At 40.3% G+C, this 21,936-nt stretch overlaps 1 protein-coding gene across 6 annotated transcripts in view; it reads left to right on the top strand.

The window, feature by feature from the left end:
• GRIK2 (glutamate ionotropic receptor kainate type subunit 2) overlaps window positions 1-21,936 on the top strand; it is a 610,542-nt gene that overhangs the window by 377,104 nt on the left and 211,502 nt on the right. For all 6 annotated transcript variants that reach the window (XM_058660446.1, XM_058660434.1, XM_004580353.3 and 3 more), the window contains one exon: window positions 13,161-13,274. In XM_058660446.1, the coding sequence (XP_058516429.1) occupies window positions 13,161-13,274 (114 nt within the window). The remainder of the gene's footprint in view (window positions 1-13,160; window positions 13,275-21,936) is intronic.

Raw genomic sequence — 21,936 nt, 5'->3', positions numbered from 1 at the left:
CCCTGTAGGAAACCATTGCTAGTGGTGATGTTGACTAATAATCTTTAAGCCATTCACACATGCATTGTTTAGTACTTAAAAAACAATCTCAAGTAGGATATACGTATGGTATATTTCTTTGGAAATATTAGCCAAATTATTTACGTCTTGTGAAGAATTCGTTTAAGTACCACAGCTGTACTGATATTTCTGTGCATTAATGTGTTTGTATTATTATTTTTCTTGATCAACTTTAAACCTTTAGGATGACAAAATATTTAAGAAATGTATAATGGATTATCAGGTTTAGAAATCGATAGGATTGCCTTATTGGAGGGCAGACAGCTTCTTTCTTTGACCACACATAATATATTATTTTTGATCCTTTGGAGAATAGTAAATGCTGACTTTTTAAAATTTTCATCTACTGGGTTGTGTTGTAAGTGCAGAAGATTAAGTATGGGTTGCAACACAGACATACAAATTGAGACTAGATTTGATTCCCAGTGATGTTATTTTTGATCCAGCTCCCCTCTAATGGATCTGGGAAATCAGAGAAAGAAGAACCAGTGCCTGAGCTCCTGCCATCCACATGGGAGACTCAGATGTAGTTCCAGGTTCCTGCCCTTGGCTTCACTTAGCCCTGGCCTTTGAATTTACTTGGGAAATAAAACAGAGGCTGGATGGTATATTTTTCTGTATTTCTCCCTATAACTCTGCCTTTCAAATAAATGGATACATATTTAAAAATATTTTCAGCTACTAAACTTGAATTAAACCATACAAATCAAGCATAAGTTGAAAGCACTGACCTCAAATTAAATAAAGTTTGAACTATGTTTACATCAGTTAAAAAAATGGTCCTTAATTGAGGGTTATTGCATTGATATTTGAGAACATTGAAATCATGACTCAACATTTACTTTAAAAACTAAAAAAAAACTATTTCATTTCTTCAATGTTTAATTATGTTTAGGGTTGAATTTGCCATGGACCAAAATATAATATGTATTGGGGATAGTCAGCTCTTCCTTTACGATTCCTGCCCGTTGTTCTATTACTGACAGTCCAGAAACAGAGGGATAGATAGATGGAGGTACTGATCAATGAAATGTTCTTTGCATTCTCCTGGTAGACAAACTAAATTATACAGAAGGGAACCCATTTGTTAGATAATGTGCTGTGTCCTGCATTAACTATTAGACAATGCCCAAGAATTGCTATGAAGTGGTTCTTATCTTCCTTTTAGAGTTCTGGTGCTAATGCTGCAGTATTCTGTTGTCACATGGCCCAATGGCAGTACACAGCTGTTAAACTTTGATGTTAAGTACTACAAAACAATAATGAAAGTGGCTCCTTCACTTGTTATTTATTTACTGATTTTTATTTTTTCCCAGTTTTTATTTAAATATTAAACTTTTCAAAGTATGAGGTGAGGAAAAAAGTCCTTAATTTCTTGCTCACAGTTAGCATGACAATTATTATGTTGGAAAAAAAAACTCTGTGCCCACTATTCAAGCACCATACTGACTCGGGATACCTGCCTCTGTAAACTATCATCAAATAAATATATTAGTTATGATAGAAATAGTTATCCTGTGCACATTCTATTATAGGAAATATTTACCTCTGAAATCAGCATTTAATATAACTTCCCTCCTTATGCTTTCCATCTATCAATACCCTGAAACAGGACTAATAAAAATATTCTTATTTTAAAAGGGAACCAGTATACATCCCAGCATGGACACATAAGGAATCATGTAGTTGGGGATAACTAATTACCAGGAAGGATTTTTTTTTAAACCTAAACTTACTGTGTGATGGAGAATTTGTCTTGTGCTACAACTGCCTGGACCATAATGTACATTGTGATTCCTCCTTATTGTCATACATCCTTGAAAAGAACTATTATATTCTTTTCAAAAGACCAACATATTGGCCTAACGTTAAGTGAAAATAATTAATAAATTACTAATTCTTTTTTCCCTGTACATTGTTTTATTATAGAAACTGCATTGCGTGCTTGTCCTGTTACATCAATTTCCCATGGATATTTTGTTAGTAAATGTCAAATTTTAAACATGGTTTATAGATTTTGTTGTGCTATTATTGTTTTAGCACTCAATATGATGTATTTATCAACTCTGAATAAGTTTGACTCAACCTACAATAAATACCACTTGAGAATGTTTGTGGGATACATATCAAAGTTTACTACTGCAAATGCCCTAGAGAATAAAAAATATGTTTTACTGAGTCCACTTTCGTAAAACAGAGCTAGCACTTGCCTTTAGAAGTGCTGATAAAAATACCATTGCAGGTGAGGTAAATGGTGGTGCTTCTCAGGAAAGGAGACAGAAACATTCTTTATTCATACATTAGTAATTTGAGTTGCAAAGCAAATGAAGTTTGTTAAGAAATCTGGCACCAAAATGCAGATAAAGGATAAACTTTTGAAATAAATTTTTTAAAGATTTATTTATTTTTATTGCAAAAGCAGATATACAGAGAGGAGGAGACAGAGAGGAAGATCTTCTGTCTGATGTTTCACTCCTGAAACAGCCACAGTGGCTGGAGCTGAGCCAATCCAAAGCCAGGAGCCTGGAGCTTCTTCCAGGTCTCCCATGCAGATGAAGGGTCCCAAAGCTTTGGGCCGTCCTTGGCTGCTTACCCAGGCTGCAAGCAGGGAGCTGGCTGGGGAGCGGGGCTGCTGGGATTAGAACCAGTGCCTATATGAGATCCCGGCGCGTTCAAGGCGAGGACTTTAATCACTACACTATCACACTGGGCTGAAATAAAATATCTTGAAACCACTTTGAAACTTATGTGTTCTGCACTCTATTAGAAAGGCACAGAAACCAAAGAGAAAACAGTCACCAAAATGTTTTATAAACATTCTTTAGTAATTAAAAAATGTAAATATATTTATGTAAAAAGTTCCTACTTAGAAAAGCAAAATATTATGAAAAAGTACCATGATTGTGTCATGATATTCTCACACATTAAATATGTTGTAAAGATAGAGCTCAAACAAAACATGAAGAATGCTGCCTGAAACCAAAATATGTGAATATAAAACAAAAAAAAACATGCCAGTAAGTTCGATATTGACTAAACAAATCAACTGAAAAGGCAAAAAATTTTCATTAGTGATTTATCTAGCAAATTCTCTCACTTATTACTTATAATTCAGTGCCTGACGGTGTTCTTGCTTCCCTTGAGGTATGTAGAGTCTGACACAAGAAGATAAGATAAATAAAAATGAAATATAATTTTATCAATGGCATAGATGAAACCAGGAAAAGAACACATTTCTGGGCCCGGCGGCATGGCCTAGTGGCTAAAGTCCTCGCCTTGAGCGCCCCAGGATCCCATATGGGCGCCGGTTCTAATCTCGGCAGCTCCACTTCCCTTCCAGCTCCCTGCTTGTGGCCGGGGAAAGCAGTTGGGACCCTGCACCCGTGTGGGAGACCCGGAAGAGGTTCCTGGTTCCCGGCTTCAGATCGGCGCGCATCAGCCCGTTACGGCTCACTTGGGGAGTGATTCATCGGATGGAAGATCTTCTTCTCTGTCTCTCCTCCTCTGTGTATATCTGGCTGTAATAAAATGAATAAATCTTAAAAAAAAACGCATTTCTTTCTTTATATTCACAGGTAAAGCTAGGAATTCTTATATTGGAAAATCTAGGAATTAAAAAAAGTGAGTGTGAAAGTCTGCATGTAGAAGATTTTTGTTTTAACTAACAAGAGATAAAAATTCAATTAAAATGTAATGTGATATGTATCATAGTGAAAGGATGCACGCATTGTTCTTCCAAAGCCCATCCATATTTACCCAGAGAGGAGCTGCTTTACCTATGCTTTTTTTTTTTTTTTTACTTTTTCTTTAAATTTTTTTTTTTAATTTTTACATAGTTTTTTAGGGTGATTAGGGTCAAGGCCTACAGGAAGGTGGGTGAGATAGTTATTTCCACATTCTTGTTTTTCCTTCCTGTATCTGAGGGAAGGAGGTAGGCAAGGGGAGAAGCCACACCCAGCCTGCCAAATGCTTCTGCACCTTGGGATGGAGGACACCATCCCAGGGTCCCCGATATGGGACATGCTCTGAGGATCCTGCTCAAGAGGTTTTGATAGTTCAACAGTTCTGAATTACTGCAAATTGCACCACTTCAAGCACAATGAAATCTCTCCAGAATCCACTGGTTGACATAGTCTACCTTAAGAGTCTCTGTTTGCCCAGATACTCGCTGCCAATGCTTGCCTGGCATAGTTGATCAGTGTGTTCTGTCCTCCTTCCTCTGTTATGGTACCATGTGTCCTCTGCGGATTCCAGTGTTCTGCCATTTCTTCCCTGTGCACCTGGATGTGCTGTCCATTCTTTCAACTCTGACACATACACCCATGGTCAGACCATGGGACCTGCAATTCTCTCCATAGTAGGGGTTTTGAGTACTGCAATTCAGTCTGGGAGAAAGCCATAGAAACTTCATCTGAGGTGATCCCAGACATGATCTTATGTGTGTTTGATAGTACAGGTCTGACATGGTCAGTTGCTCCATTCAGCTTATGCACATGCTGATGGTTGTAATTGCTAGGTCACTTCTGTCCCCAACCCTGTCTCCAAAACAAACCAATGGGTGTTGCAGCCCAGCCCGATCCTACCCACTACACACTTGGTCCTCACACAAAACAGTGGGAGTTGCAGCCTCGTGGGAGCAAACTGCATTAACTCCAATCAGGCCTGCCTCTGATTCAGCCCGCATGAGACCAACAGATGTCGTAGCCCTGTCTGGCCTGGTCTGCTCCAGTTCCAACTCACGTTCTCCAGTGGGAGTGTTCTCCCGCCCCAGTTCCAGCTGATGCTACTGGGGGCTACAGCTTAACCCAGCCCAGCTGACCCCCAGTCCTAGCCCTCATGTGAACTGGCTTGTGCAGCAGGCCAAACCGGGCCTGGCTCACACTCCATTTTGATGCTTGGATTAGCCAGCGAGTGATATGAACTGGCCAAGCCTGGTTCACCCCTGGCCTGCATCAAATGTATGCTGGTGTGTACCATTACCTGGCCTGGTCTGGGCTGCTCCCTTTTGTGATTCTTGCGTTCACCCGCAGGGACTGTGTTCTGACAGAGGGTTTCCCCAAGCTCTTCCATCAGAACCTCTCCCAATGCCAGATTTTGCATCCATCCACACCCGTAAGACCCCAGATCTCATCGCTGAGTGACCAGTGGCTACCTGCAAGCTCAGAATTTGCCTACCACCTGGCAGTGGTGGACAGCGACCTAGGATCCCATCAGGAAGCCTGGCCCAGCATGGATTCCCCCAGCCACCTATGCCTCTACACAGACTTACCTGGACTCCACCCACCTTTGCCTATATTCTGAAGCAATGATCAAGAAACATAAAAGATAATGATATTTCATCTAAAGAGTGTAACATTTATAGGAGACATAACAGCATAAATAATCCAAGAACTTATAGAAATATTTAAATATACATAACTGAATATGTTTCAGAAGACATAAAATGTTTCTTCTTAAATTTGAGAAATGCATTGCATTTACAACAAACATAATAAAATTGGAACCATTTCTTTCTTTTCCCCCCTCTCCCTTCTGTAAGTAAAATAAGGGGATATAGCTGTAAAATTAGTGTATATATAAATTCCAAAATGTCTTTTCAGAAAAAAAATGCTTCCATTTGCCTATATACATAAACACATACATATACTTAAATATTTAATATTTGTTTATGCCAAAATATGTAAATATTATCATATGTAATCCATATAACTAGGGTGATCTTGTGGTTTGCTATATAAACCATATTTTATATATACAAGTACTTAATATTTATATCAGGAGCATAGTGTCTCTGCAAAACAAGATGCAGGGTTTGACTTTTAAAATCTCATTTTAGGGCAGAAGAGTAGTACTGAAAGGTTGATCAGGTTACATAATACATATTAATTTTGAGAATAGGAAAAATGTTTTCTTCACTTAGTCTCTGTTTACTGTCATTAAGACAAAACAAAAGCCTCTTCTCCAATAGAAAGTTTGAATTATATAGTGGAGAATCGAGGACTATACAAAATTTAATGTGTTTTAAAATTTGAAAAACTTGTAAAACTTCAGAATATTATGCTAAGAAAGTTGAGATTTACAAAAGGGGAGAACTAATATTTATAATTATGGATAATAGATTCATACAATATGCAATTGAGCCAGAAATCCTCCATCCAAATAGTACTAGAAAAGCAATCAAGAGACAATGAATCCACGTAATCCTGTTCAAATGATAAGTTAATATTTAACTAAATTATTTTTTATTAAAGTAGGCATAAAGATGGACATTGGAATCGGAAGTCAGTGCCACTTGGGATGCCCACATTCTATAATGGGATGCTTAAGTTTGCCTCTAGGTTTCTTTTTTCTTAACTTTAAACATTCATGTATCTATATATTCATTCAAACATTTAAATTTATTTTTAACATCATTTACATACTCGAGAGGGATGCCTGCCCATAAGGGCTTCTGATTGGCATGGGAGGGTCAGATGTGGAGGAAGGTGGGTGGAACACATGTTTTGTTTTGTTTTTTCCTCTCCTGTGTTTTCAGGGAAGGAAGGATCGAGGGCTGCTTCTTGCTATGAAACTCTGTTTGCACCCAGGGATGGGAGATAGTCCTTCAATGATACTTTAGAGACTCTGATAATGAAAAGAGTGTTCTGAGAGAGTTACTTGAATGTCTCTGAGAGTCCTGAGTTGTTGGTTTAGTTGCTCCAAGATTGAGAAAATCTTCCCAAGGTCTACTGGTTGACAAAATCCACCTTAGTTTGGAGCTTCTGGGACCACCCCATCCTGGAAGTTTCGTTTGTTTGTTTGTTTTTGAACCACACAGGTACCTGTATCCAAGCCTCATTGTTCCTTCTGGAAGGGCCCAGCCAAAGGTACTGGGCAAAGCCCCTCAGGCTGCCCAGTGCTGCAACCTTACAGTTTGTGGGGTTTTGATTTACAGGGAGAAGACAGGATCACAGAGGTGGTAATGAGAGAGATGACCTTGCTTTTTATGCCCAGGTTAGGAATTATAGCTGAGGGACTTCCATAGACAAGTCTGCAACATGTGCATATAAGCAGGGGACTGATACCAAATTGGTTTGGAGGGGGGAAAACAAGAGTCTAAGAAGTGGGTCTGATAGAAGAATCCATGGGGGAAATGTGGGCTCACCCTTGTGGAAATGCAATCTCTGCTGGCTTACCCAAAAACTGCGGATGGGGTCAAGCCTGGCTGGGAAGCTAAAGGAATGCCCCAGCTGGGTTGCAGTTCCCACTGGTAAGGACGAGAGTAAGATTGGGGGCAGCAGGCTTGACTGGACATAGCTACAGCCTGCTTCAGCGTTGAGTGTGCACTGGGACTGTGGAGCAACAGATTAGGAGACTCCAGCCCTCACTGGTACTCATGAGAGCCAGATTGAATGTAGAACAGGCCAGGCTGGGTCTTGATTTCCACTGAACCACATGAAAGCTGTATCTAGGTGCAAACCAGATATTGCTGGGCTGCAACGCCCATCAACAGGAACCAGAATGGGTGTGGCCAGTTGAATAAGGCCACTGTTCTTGCCAGGGCAGGAGGGGGACAAAGTCAACCTGGGCCAATGACCCACTGGTGTGTGCAGGAACTGCCACTGGGAGGAGACTTGATGGATAAGCTTGGGGAACTCCTTCATTAGAATGGATTCCCTCCAGCAAAGCAAGGCAAGGAATAGCCCAGACAACGTCAGGTTGCAGTACATGCCAGAATACCTGTGGGTCAGGTCTGGGTACAGACCATCTGGGCCAGCATATAACACCCACTGGGAGATGTGAGAACCAGGCAGGAGGAGTCAGATTGGGCCATAACACCAACCAGTTCACATAAGGACCGAAACAACAATCAGACTGGGCTGGGCTAAGCTACAGCACCCACCAGCAAGAGCTGGAACAGGGGGTAGATTAGAATAGACTAGGCTGCTTAATAAGATTGCAGACGCTGAGGTGAGATGAGTAATGCCAGCTTGGGCTCAGTGGGGGCCGGGTTGATGAGTCCCAGGGATGGAGGATTAGGTGGGGCTCAGGTCATCTGGCTTGGGGCCTTGGGCCTGCCTGTGAGATGGGTGCCTGGTTTGTGAGCCCCATGGATGATGGATCAGGTGGGGCTTGGTTCTCCTGGCCCAGGTCATGGAGCCTGCCTACTAGGTGGGTGTTGGGTTCATGAGCCCCAGGGGTGGGGATTCGGTGGGGCTGCGTCTCCTGGGCTGGGTTCTTGGACTCACCTGCAAGAACATCCTACTTAGTGAAAAAAGGTGGATCAGTGTACACAGACCCTGTTGTAAAAGGAGAATATGGCAGCTTGTGTGGTCCTGTAGCAGAAGGAGAAAGAACAAACTGGATAACTACCTCAGACAGACGATGACAGCAAAACATTTCGGTGAATGGAGCCGATGAATATTGGGAGCATGATATCATCCTTGGATTGGTGAACTCAATCCAGGCCACTTGGACAGAATCCTTGGAATATGTACACATTGAAACTCTGGGTTAATATGAGGTGGCGGTTCCTCAACTCTGGGTACTGGGAAGCTCATGAGTAGTTTCCCCCTTTGTCTCTCCCCTTTCCCTAGAAACAACAAAAAGGAAAAGTAAATTTGAAAGGAATGAGTTTAATTTTCCCTAAACCTCTATCCTTCCCACCCTGATCAACCATGTAATCACTATAAAAAATCCAGCCAACATACATACTGGTGGATGCAGTTTGGTCAGTACTGCATCAGGCCAATGTCTTACATGAACCGATGAGTGCTGTGCCAACCCCAACCAGCCCCTCACAGACTTACTCCTCACACATACTAGGGGTGTTGTGACCCAGTTGTGGTGACCCCCAATAATTAACATGAGGTCTATTCCCAGCCCTAGTTTTTTTGCACGTGCTAACCTCTGCTGCAGTCTAGCCCAGGTCAGCCTATATTCCATCTGGCTCTAGTGTACACCCATAGGTGCTGCAGCTTAACTCAGCCTGCCCTGCAGTAAGATTCAGCCCTCATGTGTACATCAGGTGCCACAGGCTTGTCTACCCTGACCCATGCCCAGCCCAGGTTCTTGTGCTCACTAATGATAGGCACATTCTATAAGGGGAGTGCTGACAGTTCTCCTACCAAGCATGCTCCCAGTCCTAGATCTCGTGCCTGCCAGGAGGTACTGTAGTCCAGCCTGACATGACTTAGAACCAGTCCTGGCATTTGTCAGCTGGTGCTGCAGCCTAGCTTGGGTGGCCCATGTCCATCCTGTTTTCATGCACACCAGCAGGATCAGCAGCTTAGCCCAGCCAGGCCTGCCCACCAACCATCCTCCCCCCACCCACCCATTATGGCTCTTATGAGCACTGATAGGTGCCGGAGCTCGGCCAGTTTGTCCTGCTTCCATACCCAGTCCACACACATGCCAATGGGTGCTGCAGGCTTGTCCAACTTAGTCTACCCACAGCCCCAGTTCTTGCATTCACTAGTGGTTGCTGCAGCCCAGCAGGTGTGTCCCCAGAGTTCCCCTGCCAGGTTTGTTTCCAGCCTTGGATCTTGCATGTGTGGTCAGTAGCTCTAACCCAGCCAGGCATGGCTCACCCTGTCACTGGCAATATTGCAGCACAGCACAGCACAGCTTAGCCAGATAAAGCCCACATTCTATCCTGGCTCCTGTGCATACCAGCAGATTCTAAGGCCTGGTCCAGTCAGGATTGTCTCCAGACCTGGCCCACACAGACATGGATCAATGCTACAGCCTTGCCTGGCTGGACTCTCCTCTAACCCCATCACCCCATACTCCCCAGAGGGAGCTGCAGACTAATAGTAGAGTTCTCCCAAGTCCCCTACCAAATCTGTTCCCTGTCATGGATCCCACACATGCCAGTGAGGGAAGTGACCCTGCTTGTCATGATCTGCCTTCAATCCTGGCCCTTGCCTGCCCTGGTAGGTGCTGCAATCTGGCCCCACCTGGAATTCTCCAAGCTCTCAGATGAGTTCAGTGGGCTCACCTGAATCGGCCTCTCACCACCCCGGGTCTCTGAGTAAACAGTGGGTGCTGCAGTCTCACAGGAAAACTCACAATTTCCTACAGATCTGGATCTCCCACATTCTGGTGGGTGCTGCTGCCCACCCTGATGTGGTCCTTATCACAGATATGTACTGTGGCCTAGCCCATCAGGGCTTGCCCCGAGCCTCCAGCAATGCCTTCTGCCCCGCCACCATGAGACCACTCAATCTCAGTTCCCTTGACTACCTGCAAGCACACTGGCCTGGTTTGTGGAAGACCCTAGCAACCATTCCTTCCCTGTCAAATATGCCCTCAGCCACTCCCACCCAATATGTCACCAGGCTCCTTTCTCTCTGGAGTTTCCTGATTAGCAGGCCCTCCAAAGCACTGAGGGGTGAGGCGATGGTGTTTAGTAGCAAGAACCACCAGAGACAGTCTGATCGAGCATGTCCATTTTTGTAAAGCAACTAAGAACTTATGTAGACTAAGAAAGGGAAGGATATCTCCCGACAATCCAACAATGACACAGCTTATTCAAGGACAGAGAAGAGAAAAAAAAATGGGGTGCAGCTCTCTGCTGTCTCCTGTATGGCCAGTGATCAGGCCAGATTGAGGTCTTGATGAGCCAAGACCATTGTCAGGGGGTTCCACCAGGTGTGCCGTGTTCCTATGACCTCCCACATAGGCCAAGCAGAAAGAACTCCAGGGGTAATCTCCCATGCTTTCCTTGGGGATTCTTCAGCCCCCTTCTGTCTGGGAGCAGTAGTGGAGAATCCTGGCCCAGTGTTCCCTTCCTTCCTCACTTACCTTAAGAAACAAACGGGCCGGCAGCGTGGCCTAGCGGCTAAAGTCCTCCCCTTGAACGCCCCGGGATCCCATATGGGCACCGGTTCTTATCCCGGCAGCTCCACTTCCCATCCAGCTCCCTGCTTGTGGCCTGGGAAAGCAGTCGAGGACGGCCCAAAGCTTTGGGACCCTACACCCGCGTGGGAGACCTGGAAGAGGTTCCAGGTTCCCGGCTTCGGATTTGCGCAGCACCGGCCGTTGCGGCTCACTTGGAGAGTGAATCATCTGACGGAAGATCTTCCTCTCTGTCTCTCCTCTCTGTATATCTGGCTGTAATAAAAATAAATAAATCCTTAAAAAACAAACAAAAAATAAGCAACTATGTTGGCATATTAGTATAGTTAACACACATTGGGCATGAACCAGCCAGGAATTCCTGCAAGTTATTGGCTGCTTTTCTCCCAGCAAGATATTAGCAGTTTCCTACAGCTGGGGTGATTTTAGATCTTGCCTGTGATTAGGGTGAGTCTGTCCCTGATTTCAGTCTCCTGCCTGTGTGCATCCTGGGAGTCATCAGATGGTGGGGCAAATATGAGTCCCTGTCACCCATGAGAGAGACCTGGATGGAGTTCCTGGCTCCTGTACTTGGCCTGGCCTTGCTCCTGACTTATATCCCTGATTATAATTGGATGTGAACCTTTGGATGGGAGATTTCTCTCTCTCCCTTGTTTAATTTTTTTATAAGTTTTATTTTTGTATAATGATTACATGCAAGATTAGAGTGGGGAGGATAGAGGCTTAGGGAAAATTGGGTGTACTCATTGCTTCCAAATTTGCTATTTCTTCTTGTTTCTGGGGGGAGGGGAGAGACAAAGGACGAAACTATTCATGATTTTCCACACGTTCCAGTACCCAGAGATGAGGAACCGCCACCTCAAATCGACCCAGAGTCTCACTGTGTACATATTCTGAGGGTCCTGTCCAAGTGGTTTGGGTAGTTCTGAAATGCTGCCGATTTCACCAATCCAAGGATGATGCCACCCTTCCAATGTCCATTGGCTCCATTCACTGAGATTTTTTGCTGTCATCGTTTGAGGTAGTTTTCCAGTTAGTTCTGTTCTGCTACAGAACCAAACAAGCTGCCATATTCTCCTCTTGCAACAGGATCTGTGTCCACTGCTCTGCCTTTTTCATTAAGTAGGACATATTGTTATAGGCAAGTCCAAGGATCCAAGCCAGGCGCCCCAAGCATCACAAGATTCCCCACCCTGGTCTCTCCCTTATTTAAAAAATGTTTATTTATTCATTTTTTGGTGCATTTGAAAGGCAGATTGATGGGAGAGAGACAAACAGGCATACATACTCACACACACATTAAAATAGAGTCGATTTTAAATCAATAGTTAACATTTCCTTAGAGGAAAATCAATTGGATACTTGACTAACAGAATATAGAAAACAAATCTAAGAAGCCAAGATTAAAGAACTACTGATTTCATAAGTATTTTTGGTTTTGTTTTCCTTTAGTGGTGTACATTGTTGTATGATAGCACAATATTGCAGGTATCATCTATCGGTTTATTTCAGGGCATCTTGAACTAATATTATGTCTTCCAGGGACTTGTCTTTCTGGCCCCATGGGCTGTGTTCAGTGAGTATAATATCTGTTCAGCAACAGCTAATCTCTTAGAAGACATTAGTTAAATTAAAATCCATATTATATGAAGTACAGGAGGAAACATTGGAGTGAGTTATAAAGAGTTTTGTTGTAATCTCTTTTTCTGAGAATATTTTTAAAATTGTGAAGGTATGCTTTTAAAAGCACATAAGATTTGCTTTTAGAAGCACATAAAAGAATATTTTGTACCACTAGGATTATATGTAGTAGTAGTCTGTTCCCCCTTCTGTTAATTTATTCTGGATCCCAGGTTTTGCTCTATTAGCTTTGTGCATATAATATGGCATATTATCTTTGTAATGTGAAGATGAGATATATCTGTTCCAGTAAAAGATATACCATATTCATGAGTTTCTAGCCAGCTGTCAAGATATCATCAAATGTGGTTTACCTTGGTGAATGAAAGTTTGAATGGGAAATTAAGTTCTCAGACTGCCTGTAGAAGTGCAGAGGGTCATTTGGTGCTTTAATGTCACACTTCAGTGGACACACTTCACAGAATAGTGAATCATGCGTAAAACAAGCAACCTTTACTTTAACGACAGCAGATAATGCAGCAGAAGCGAATAATAAGTGTTAGCAGCCCAACTTTCCCTTTCAGTACTTTCTCCCAGGTGCCTGATGGTCACTTTATGAAGTCCCTGTGTTATTTTAATAGATTGGAACTTGGGATCCTGCCAGTGGCCTGAATATGACAGAAAGTCAAAAAGGAAAGCCTGCCAATATCACAGATTCTTTATCCAATCGTTCTTTGATTGTTACCACCATCTTGGTAAGTATTTGGTTTTCTATTACTTCAATGTAACTGTAGATAAGTATGCAAGTGGATGTAAAAGCACATTATAATTTGAGCACTATTGAACATAATGAAATGTATTTTACATTTGGCAATTATTGTGTAATAGATGTCAGTACTAATTTAGTCACAACTCTGTTAATCTTCATTGAATAAATTGTATAAGTGTTTGGACTATTTAAATTAATAATGTCTCATATATTATTGGAAATGTTTACATTTTTACCAAATTATTATTAATGAAGAATTGTTGATGTCAAAATTAGAAAAATACTTGGACATATAGCAGTATAAGTACAATTAAGAGGGGAGCCAAATGTAAGCTTTGCTCCTGCTTTTAATTTCTGTAAATTTATTTCAGGGGCAAGGCACTTTTTTTGTGGAATTTTCTGTTATAACTGTATCTGAGTCTTGCTTTAAATTTCATAGTGTACATCTTGGAGAAGCACTTTTACTTTCCTAATCTTTCTGATGAAATCAAATAGCAAGTGGTTTCTTAAGCCAGAGAGATTTTAACCACCAATAGAATTAAATTAATACTGATAAGCTAAGTATTTTTATTCCTCTTTTATTTATTCTTATTTTATTCAATAAGCAATCTTCACTTAAAATATTTGCAAATAGAAATTAAATTTTAAGATAAACAAGGGGTTTTATATTATTTGGTCAGTGATTTCTTCCTATAAATTCAGCTTTTCAATGCCTGTCTCTGTGTCTTTCTTCATAGTAAGAATGCAAACAAATTATACAAATGCTTAGCATTTACACAAATTCTAAATTTGATTTACAGTAGCAATTCAAGCCAGGGAAAATTCACATACTTTTTCTTTTTAATAGTAAGAATATTAGGTCAGCAACTATGCCAAAATAAACAGGTGGAGATAAAAATTCATCACTTCTCGGTCTTTTTAGCTTAGTGGAGATCAAGTGTGGAAATAAAAACTTGTGATAATTAAACAAAGCAAATAAACGTGAAATGACAGTGATGGAAGTAATTTTCTAAATTCTTTTTAAAGTACTTTAAAAAACCCTTTTCTTGCAAGGATGTCAGTGCATACTTGCAATCTACATATCATATCCAAAGCAAAAGGTTCTGTTCAACTTAATTTTGTAATTTTCTTTCCGTTCCAAAATAGCTATCATATCTACCAACTCAGCCCCATTCTTCCAGGTGTTTTATGCTCACAGGACAGTGACATTCCCTTTCCAATCCATCTGGTAATACATACTGGGACTCATTATCTCTGCTGGAATTATTGTAGTTTCTGTGTAGACAACCTTCCTATTCACAGCCTTATACCCTGACAGACTATCCCAGAGCCCACCACATCAATCTAATTCTGTCATTTCTCTATTTCCTTGATGGTACAAATTTTGAAAAAATGCACAACCATTAAAATCTGTAAACTGTAACTGTGATGTTCAGGCCTTCTGTAGTCTGTCCTTTCCGTCTTTCTGTCCTTACTTCCCAATAGGAGGTCTATATTTTAAATGAACTGAGATAACCCATAAGTCTACTATTTTGATTGTATAAGCCTTATTATCTAAGGTATATTTCTCTCCATTTCTAAGAGATTATAATATTTGTCAGTACTCTGTATGATTTAGAATTCACACCATGCGTATCTTTACGTGTGTATTCTTTCCCAAAATGTTCTTCAACTTTGCCTGGAAGAGTAACAGTTGTGTCTTATTTCATATCGCATAAGCCTCACTATTGTTTATAAAGAATGCTAAGCAAAGGACACCTGCAATCACAGCAGTGTGGCTCTTTCCTCTTTTCTGGTACAGTCAAAATCACCAAAACATCACTCTTAAAGAATGCAAACATTTGATCAGTTTTTCTTTGCGTTCCTTTGTGCAAATTAGAACACATGGTTTCAGACCTTTGTCAAATATTCATGTCCTCTATGAACTGCAGTTTTTGCCCATGTAATTTGGTGTTCCCAGGGAGATTGTGCGCTACATCATCACATTTCATATACATTTTACTTTAGTCCAGAAAAGACCCTCAGTATCATAACTGCCTCAGGCGGCAAGCAATAAATAAACATTTGTCAAATTAAGTTAAAGGAATGGCCTTTAATCAAATGGTAAATTTAAGAAAATAGAGCAACTTCAAATGAAGTGTGCAGATATTTATGTTCTTCTAGTATAAAGTAAGATTGCACACGATTTCTCAGTCTTGCTTAATTATTCAAGCAAGAAATGTTCACATACTCTCAATAAACCAATGTTATATCTCTGTGTATGAATTGTATTTGATTCTAGAGTTAGATTTTAAGACAATAAATATACTTCATGCCAGTTGAACACTATTTTCAGGTTTTTTGTCTTTGACACCTTCATTTTTTAAAATTCTGCTGGTCTGATCTACAATCAGGATTCAGAACTACTTCTCAGATAATTACTCCATATAGCTAAAATTTGTGACCAACTGTGAAACATGCACTAAGCTTGATTTTTTTTTCAATTGAAAAGTCAGATATACAGAGAGGAGGAGAGACAGGGAGGAAGATCTTCTGTACAGTGGTTTACTCCTCAAGTGACCACAATGAATGGAACTGAGCCGAACTGAAGCAATGAGCAAGGAGCTTCTTCCGGGTCTCCCACCTGGGTGTAGGGTGCCAAGAGTTTGGGCTGTACTCACTGCTTTCCCAGACGACCAGCAAGGAGCTAGATGGGAAGTGGACATGAACCGGCGCCCTGATGGGATCCTGGCGCATATGAGGAGAGGACTTTTGCTACTAGGCTACCGCGCAGGGCCCTAAGCATTCATTTAAATAATGAGGTTGTTTACATATTACAATGTGACACTTGGTTATTTATGAAAGACTCAGGCACTTACTAAAAGAATAAAAATAAAGGGCCAGAATTACGATGTGGTTGGTTAAGCCACTACCTATAATACCATCATCCTATATTAGAGGAATAGTTTTGGTGCAGATTACTGAATTTCCAAGCCAGCTTATTGCAGTATTGAGGCAGTGAGTCAATAGCTGGAGGACCACACACTTTATCTCTTTATATCTTTTGCTCTGTCTTCCAAATAAACAAACAAATAAATAAGTAAAGCACCTTACGTCTTAGTTGAAAGCAAAATGTTTTCAGAAATATTCTCATCATCAAAAATTCACAATCTAGAAAAGAACAAAGTAGATTATTTATTTATGTAAACTTTATGCTTGAGGAAATTTATTGACAGTAATCTTTAAAAAAAATCAATGAAGAGAGCTTCTGTCAGCACTGTGGCGTGGTAGGCTAAGGCTCTGCCTGTGGCACTGGTATCCCATATGGGTGTTGGTACATGTTTCAGCTGCTCCACTTCCTGTCCAAGCCCCCTGGTCATGGCCTGGGGAAGCTGCAAAGGATGCTCAAGTCCTAGGGTCCCTACACCCAGGTGGCAAACCTGGAGGAAGCTCCTGCTTCCTAACTTTACATTGGCCCAGTTCCAGCTCTCGTGGACCTCTAGGGAGAGAACCAGCAGATTCCTTTCACTCTTTCTCTTATTTTCTCTGTAATTATACCATTTAGATAAAAATTAATAAATCTTTAAATAGATTTCATGTGTTTTATAGGTACAGTTCTTAGAAGAAAACCGTGATTCCTCTCTCAGTCTCCTTCATTCCATCCTTCCTTTCTTCCCTCCTTTTTTTTTCCTTTAACTTTTGGTGAGATGTTCTTTTGATTCACTCTAAAACCACAGGCTTAATTCACCACTACTCTTAATATTCAACAAGTAAAAAGTAAGAAGACTGAGCCTGGCACGATAGCCTAGTTGCTAAATCCTTGCTTTCCATGTGCTGGGATCCCATAGGGGTACTAGTTTGTGACCCTGCTGCTGCACTTCCCATGCAGCTTCCTGCTGTGGCCTGGGAAAGCAGTCAAGGATGTCACAAAGCCTTGGGACCCTGCATCCATGTGGGAAACCAGACGAATCTCCTAGCTACTGGCTTTGGATTGGCTCAGTTCAGACTGTTGGGGTCACTTGGGGACTGAATCATTGGACAAATGATCTTCCTCTCTGTCTCTCCTCCTTCATCTGTAAATCTGCCTTTCCAATAAAGAAAAAAAAAATCTCAAAATATAAGATGACCACAATTCCATAGGAATATATACAAGGCTAAAAAAGCACAAGATGTCTGTAGGTTGTGGGATTGAATTTATGATGTGGTTATTTTTCCTTTTCATTCCCAGAAAAATCTCAGAAGAGATATTGGCTCTTTCATTAATAATGACATTTCTCCCAAAGTATCTATTTGAGTCAAAAAGAAGGTCATTTGTGTTTCCTTTTCTTTTAATATTATTTAATTTATTTGAGTGTAGTCTAACATTGTTGGTATGGACAATGACAGAGAGTATAGCATTGTATTGTCAAGATATCTAAGTTTCATCAGGAGTCCATCTTTGATTTGGAAGTAGAGATGCATACTGCTTTGTATTTTCACTTCTTGATGTAATAGTCTCTATTATATGGTTCCTCTAGATATGTACATGCATATTTTTAATTTATCTGTTGATTCTGTATTTTGCATGAAGATTGCCTTATATCTGGGAGGAAAAATAATATTTGTCCTTTTGGCATTGGTTTATTTCAATGAGCATAAGGGTCTCTAGTTTAGAGCATTTTGTTGCAAATGGTAAAATTTGATTCTTTTTAAATGCTGAGTTGTATTCTGTAGAGCGTATGTACCACCATCTGTTTACCCAGTATCTTTATTTTGTTGTTGTTAAAGTGAAATTTCCGGGATTTTGTATAATCTGTGAGGTAATCGCAGTCACTCCAGTAAGTTTTATTTATTGATTGGCTCATTCATTCAATTTTATTTATTCATTCTTTAACAAATATATATTAGGATAATCTGTCAGGCAATACACTTAGAATATGCATGCTGAGGAACAATATATCCATGATCTTTGCCTATGTGGAAATTATAAAATGGCAGTGAATCACATGAGGAATTCATATTCATACACACACAAACACAAACTTGTAAGTAGCATATAAGAGTACATTATGCAATATCTCATAATACCTAACAACACTTGGGATTAAATATATTATATATATTTGTGTATTATATATGTGTGTATGTATAAATGCATGTATTATATGTGTATATTATAATATACAATATAATTATAATATACAATATATAAGATAATGTAATTAAATGTGTCATATACATTTATAGAGAAAAGCAAGTTAGAACTTACTAAAGAAGAATAGGTGGAACTCAAAGTTTGAGAAAGTAGGCAATGTGAAGAAAGAAAAAGGAGTATTCTAGTCAGACACCGCAACACAGGCCAGAACCCACAGGCAGGACAGATTGTGGAAATGTTGGCAAAAGTTAGAACAGACTATGTTGACTGGACCTGGTGCACTGGCCTGCTTCTCAACTGCATCCACTCTAAACATATGAACATGGCTCACTCTAAAAGAAGAACAAGGCATTTATTTCTGTTTAGTTCATGTCTACTATGTGCCATAGTTCAAAGCACTATCTGTGATTTTCATTGCTGAATTACCTTTTGTAATTTTAAAAAATTGTATTTATTTTTATTTTAAAAGCAGATTTTACAGGAAGAAGGAGAGACACACACAGAAAGAGAGAGGGAGAGGTCTTCCATCCACTGGTTTACTCCTCAAATGGCCAAGAGTGGTGCTGATCTGTAGCTGGGACCCAGAAGCTTCTTTCTGGTCTCTCATGTGGGTACAGGGACCCAAGGCTTTCGTCCATCCTCTGTTGCTTTTCCAGGCCATAGCAGAGAGCTGGATAGGAAGTAGAGTAGACGGAATTTAAATCACAAACTGGCACATGTGTGATGCTGGTGGCTAGCAGTCAGAGGAATAGTTTGCTATGCCGCCATAGCAGCTCTACTGCACTGAACTATCTTAACTGTTTGAGGCTTATACCATTTGCCTGACCATTATAAAAGTGGGAAAACTAATGTCTGAATTGATTGGCTAAGTAACCTACTCATAATCTCACAGGTAGAAAGTGAAGTAGTAGAGTTTCAACTACTGTGTTTAGTCACCTTGAGCAATTAACACTCTATGGCCCCCTAAGGAAAAGTCTGCTAATTTGTGCATTGTGACCAAAATAGAAGCTCGACTGGGAATTAGAAGTAATGTCCTATGTGAACTAGAACCAGAAGTCCTACATGAACTAGCACAAAGAGATGTTGTTCTGGGTGTGCCCCCAAATAACAAGGCATTCACTATTAAAGAGGCTAGGATTGCAGACTCTATTAGAGTTGTTTTGCCTCTAGCTTCTATGCTTTACTAATTTGAAAGTTTTCTTTCAGCCTTTATAACCCATAGCCTCAGATTCCCCTTACACTTAAAACAGTATTGGAGCATGTCAATTTTTCTTTATAGATTTGGGATTAATTACAAAGGTTTTTTTTTTCTGTCAGTTTAATAACATGACCTAGACCCAATACATTATGTGTGTGCAGCACCGAATAGTGTTATGAAGTGAATTCACTGCAGAAACATTCTTAAATGCTTCATTTTTAAAGTTCTGAATTAATGTTTATGATTTGGAAATGTAGGGTTTTCATGTCAAGTTCTATACCTAATATTCTGATATACTCATACCCTCTCTTCAGTATTATAGGTTTTTTCTCCTATCACAGACCTGCAATTTGAAATTCAAATTCAATGGTTTTTAAAATTCCTCATTTTTATATGTATATGTCTGTAACCCTAAGTAAAACTAAAAATGTCTGCATCAGAATCATATTTCCATTTATGAAGATTTAATTTGTTATGTAGATTACTGAGGTATAAGTACTTAGTCACCAAAAGCAATGATGAGTATCAATTCTGTGCAAGCTAAAGAGAGCTTTTCAGAGTAACACGTGGTATAGCTCCACTTTATAACCTGATCCTGCCTCTGTTACCGCTATGGATCCCTTGGCTAGGGAGGGAGTCCGGTGACTGAGCACGTAAGTGCACATTGGAGAATGCCTCTTTTCCTTCTGGATTCTTGATTTCCAACAGATTTTTTTTCAGTTGAATCTAAATATGTTGAGTGCTTTCCCACGGTGCTTCTCCTTTATAATAATTGATTTTTGTCCTATCAAAAGATTACTATTGTCAGTGCCACTGTGCGTGTTCTTTCCCTTGCTGACAACTAGCATTTTGGCATATAAAGAAGTGCATTGGTTAATTTTTCAAAAAAAATCCTGTCAAGGTGATTCTTTGTTTGGTGAATTTAACAAATGTGTTTGCACTTATATCCTACTCTTGTTTTATTTCCCAACACTCTGTGCAAGGTTGTATTTTATAGTATGCAGTTTACTTGCTTAGGCTGGTAGAGCTGTTCTTGTCACAGTTCGCTGATACTAAGGCTTATCTGAGAACAAACTCCCAAGGACAATGGCAAGGATTGTGGTACAAAAGACAGAAGCGGCCAAATCATCACTGAATGGTTCTTCAGCTTCTCCCACTAATAACTACAAAAGCAGATTTCCAAGGCTTCATGTCTGCTGCTGTGAAAGTTTTGTCTCTGATTCTTTCCTGTTCATTGTGGTAGAAAGGCTGTGAAGTATCTAGTTCTTAAATGAGTTGCCTTGGCGTTTGGGCTTGGAGACTCATATATGCCAGCTTGACAAAGAAAAATGTTTTCATTCTTAGCAACCTCTCTCCATTTCTAAGCAGCCATACATGTGCATTGTGGAAGTAAAAAGATTCAAATAATTTAAAGTAAATGCATAGATATTCACAGGTAAGCACTGCTTTAATGTAAATGTGAGATGAGACCGATACATAACAATTCAGTCACCTCATACTGCATTCTAGCAACCAGCTTATCTAAAGGGAGTCAAAACTTTTCTCATCTTTTGTTTTTAAGTTCAAATATTATGCTGGTATCTCCTTTTCCTCTTTTTTTTTTTCTGAACATTCAATATATTTCAGTTAAATGTAATGTCTTACTTCATGTGGTTTTTACTGACATCCGGATGAATTAGATAAATTTTAAATGATAGTGACAGGGAAACAAGGGAACTATAGAAAGTAAGTTAGGAATCTTGATGTGCATTTAGTGTAAGTTAAACATTATCAGGTTTTCAGTCTTAAGTCTTCTAGGTTATCAGAACCTTAGTTTCTACTACACATGGACACACACACACACACACACACACACACACAACAGATACAAACATTTCTACTACCTTCATCACTCTTTAATAAATCTGCTTTACAATTTCTACCAAAATGGGGCCCAGCATGGTGGCCTAGCAGCTAAAGTCCTAGCCTTGAACGTGCCAGGATCATAAATGGGTGCCAGTTCGCATCGCGACTGCCCTGCTTCCCATCCAGCTCCCTGCTTGTGCCGTGGGAAAGCAGTGGAGGACGGCCCAAAGTTTTGGGGCTTCCTGCACCGGTGTGGGAGACCTGAGGAAATTCCTGGCTCCCAGCTTCGGATCAGTTCAGCACCGGCTGTTGTGGTCACTTGGGGAGTGAATCATCGGACGGAAGATCTTCCTCTCTGTCTCTCCTCCTCTCTGTATATCTGACTTTGCAATAAAAATAAATAAATCTTTAAAAAATTTTTCTACTAAAATGAAGAGTCCATGATTATGCCATTTTTTATTGATATGTTTTTATTGTTGTTTTGTTTCTGAT

This window comes from Ochotona princeps, chromosome 1 (assembly GCF_030435755.1).
Source record: "Ochotona princeps isolate mOchPri1 chromosome 1, mOchPri1.hap1, whole genome shotgun sequence".
Classification (NCBI taxonomy): Eukaryota; Metazoa; Chordata; class Mammalia; order Lagomorpha; family Ochotonidae; genus Ochotona; species Ochotona princeps.
The sequence above is the reverse complement of the archived record's forward strand: the minus strand, read 5'-3'. Positions and strand labels throughout refer to the sequence as shown.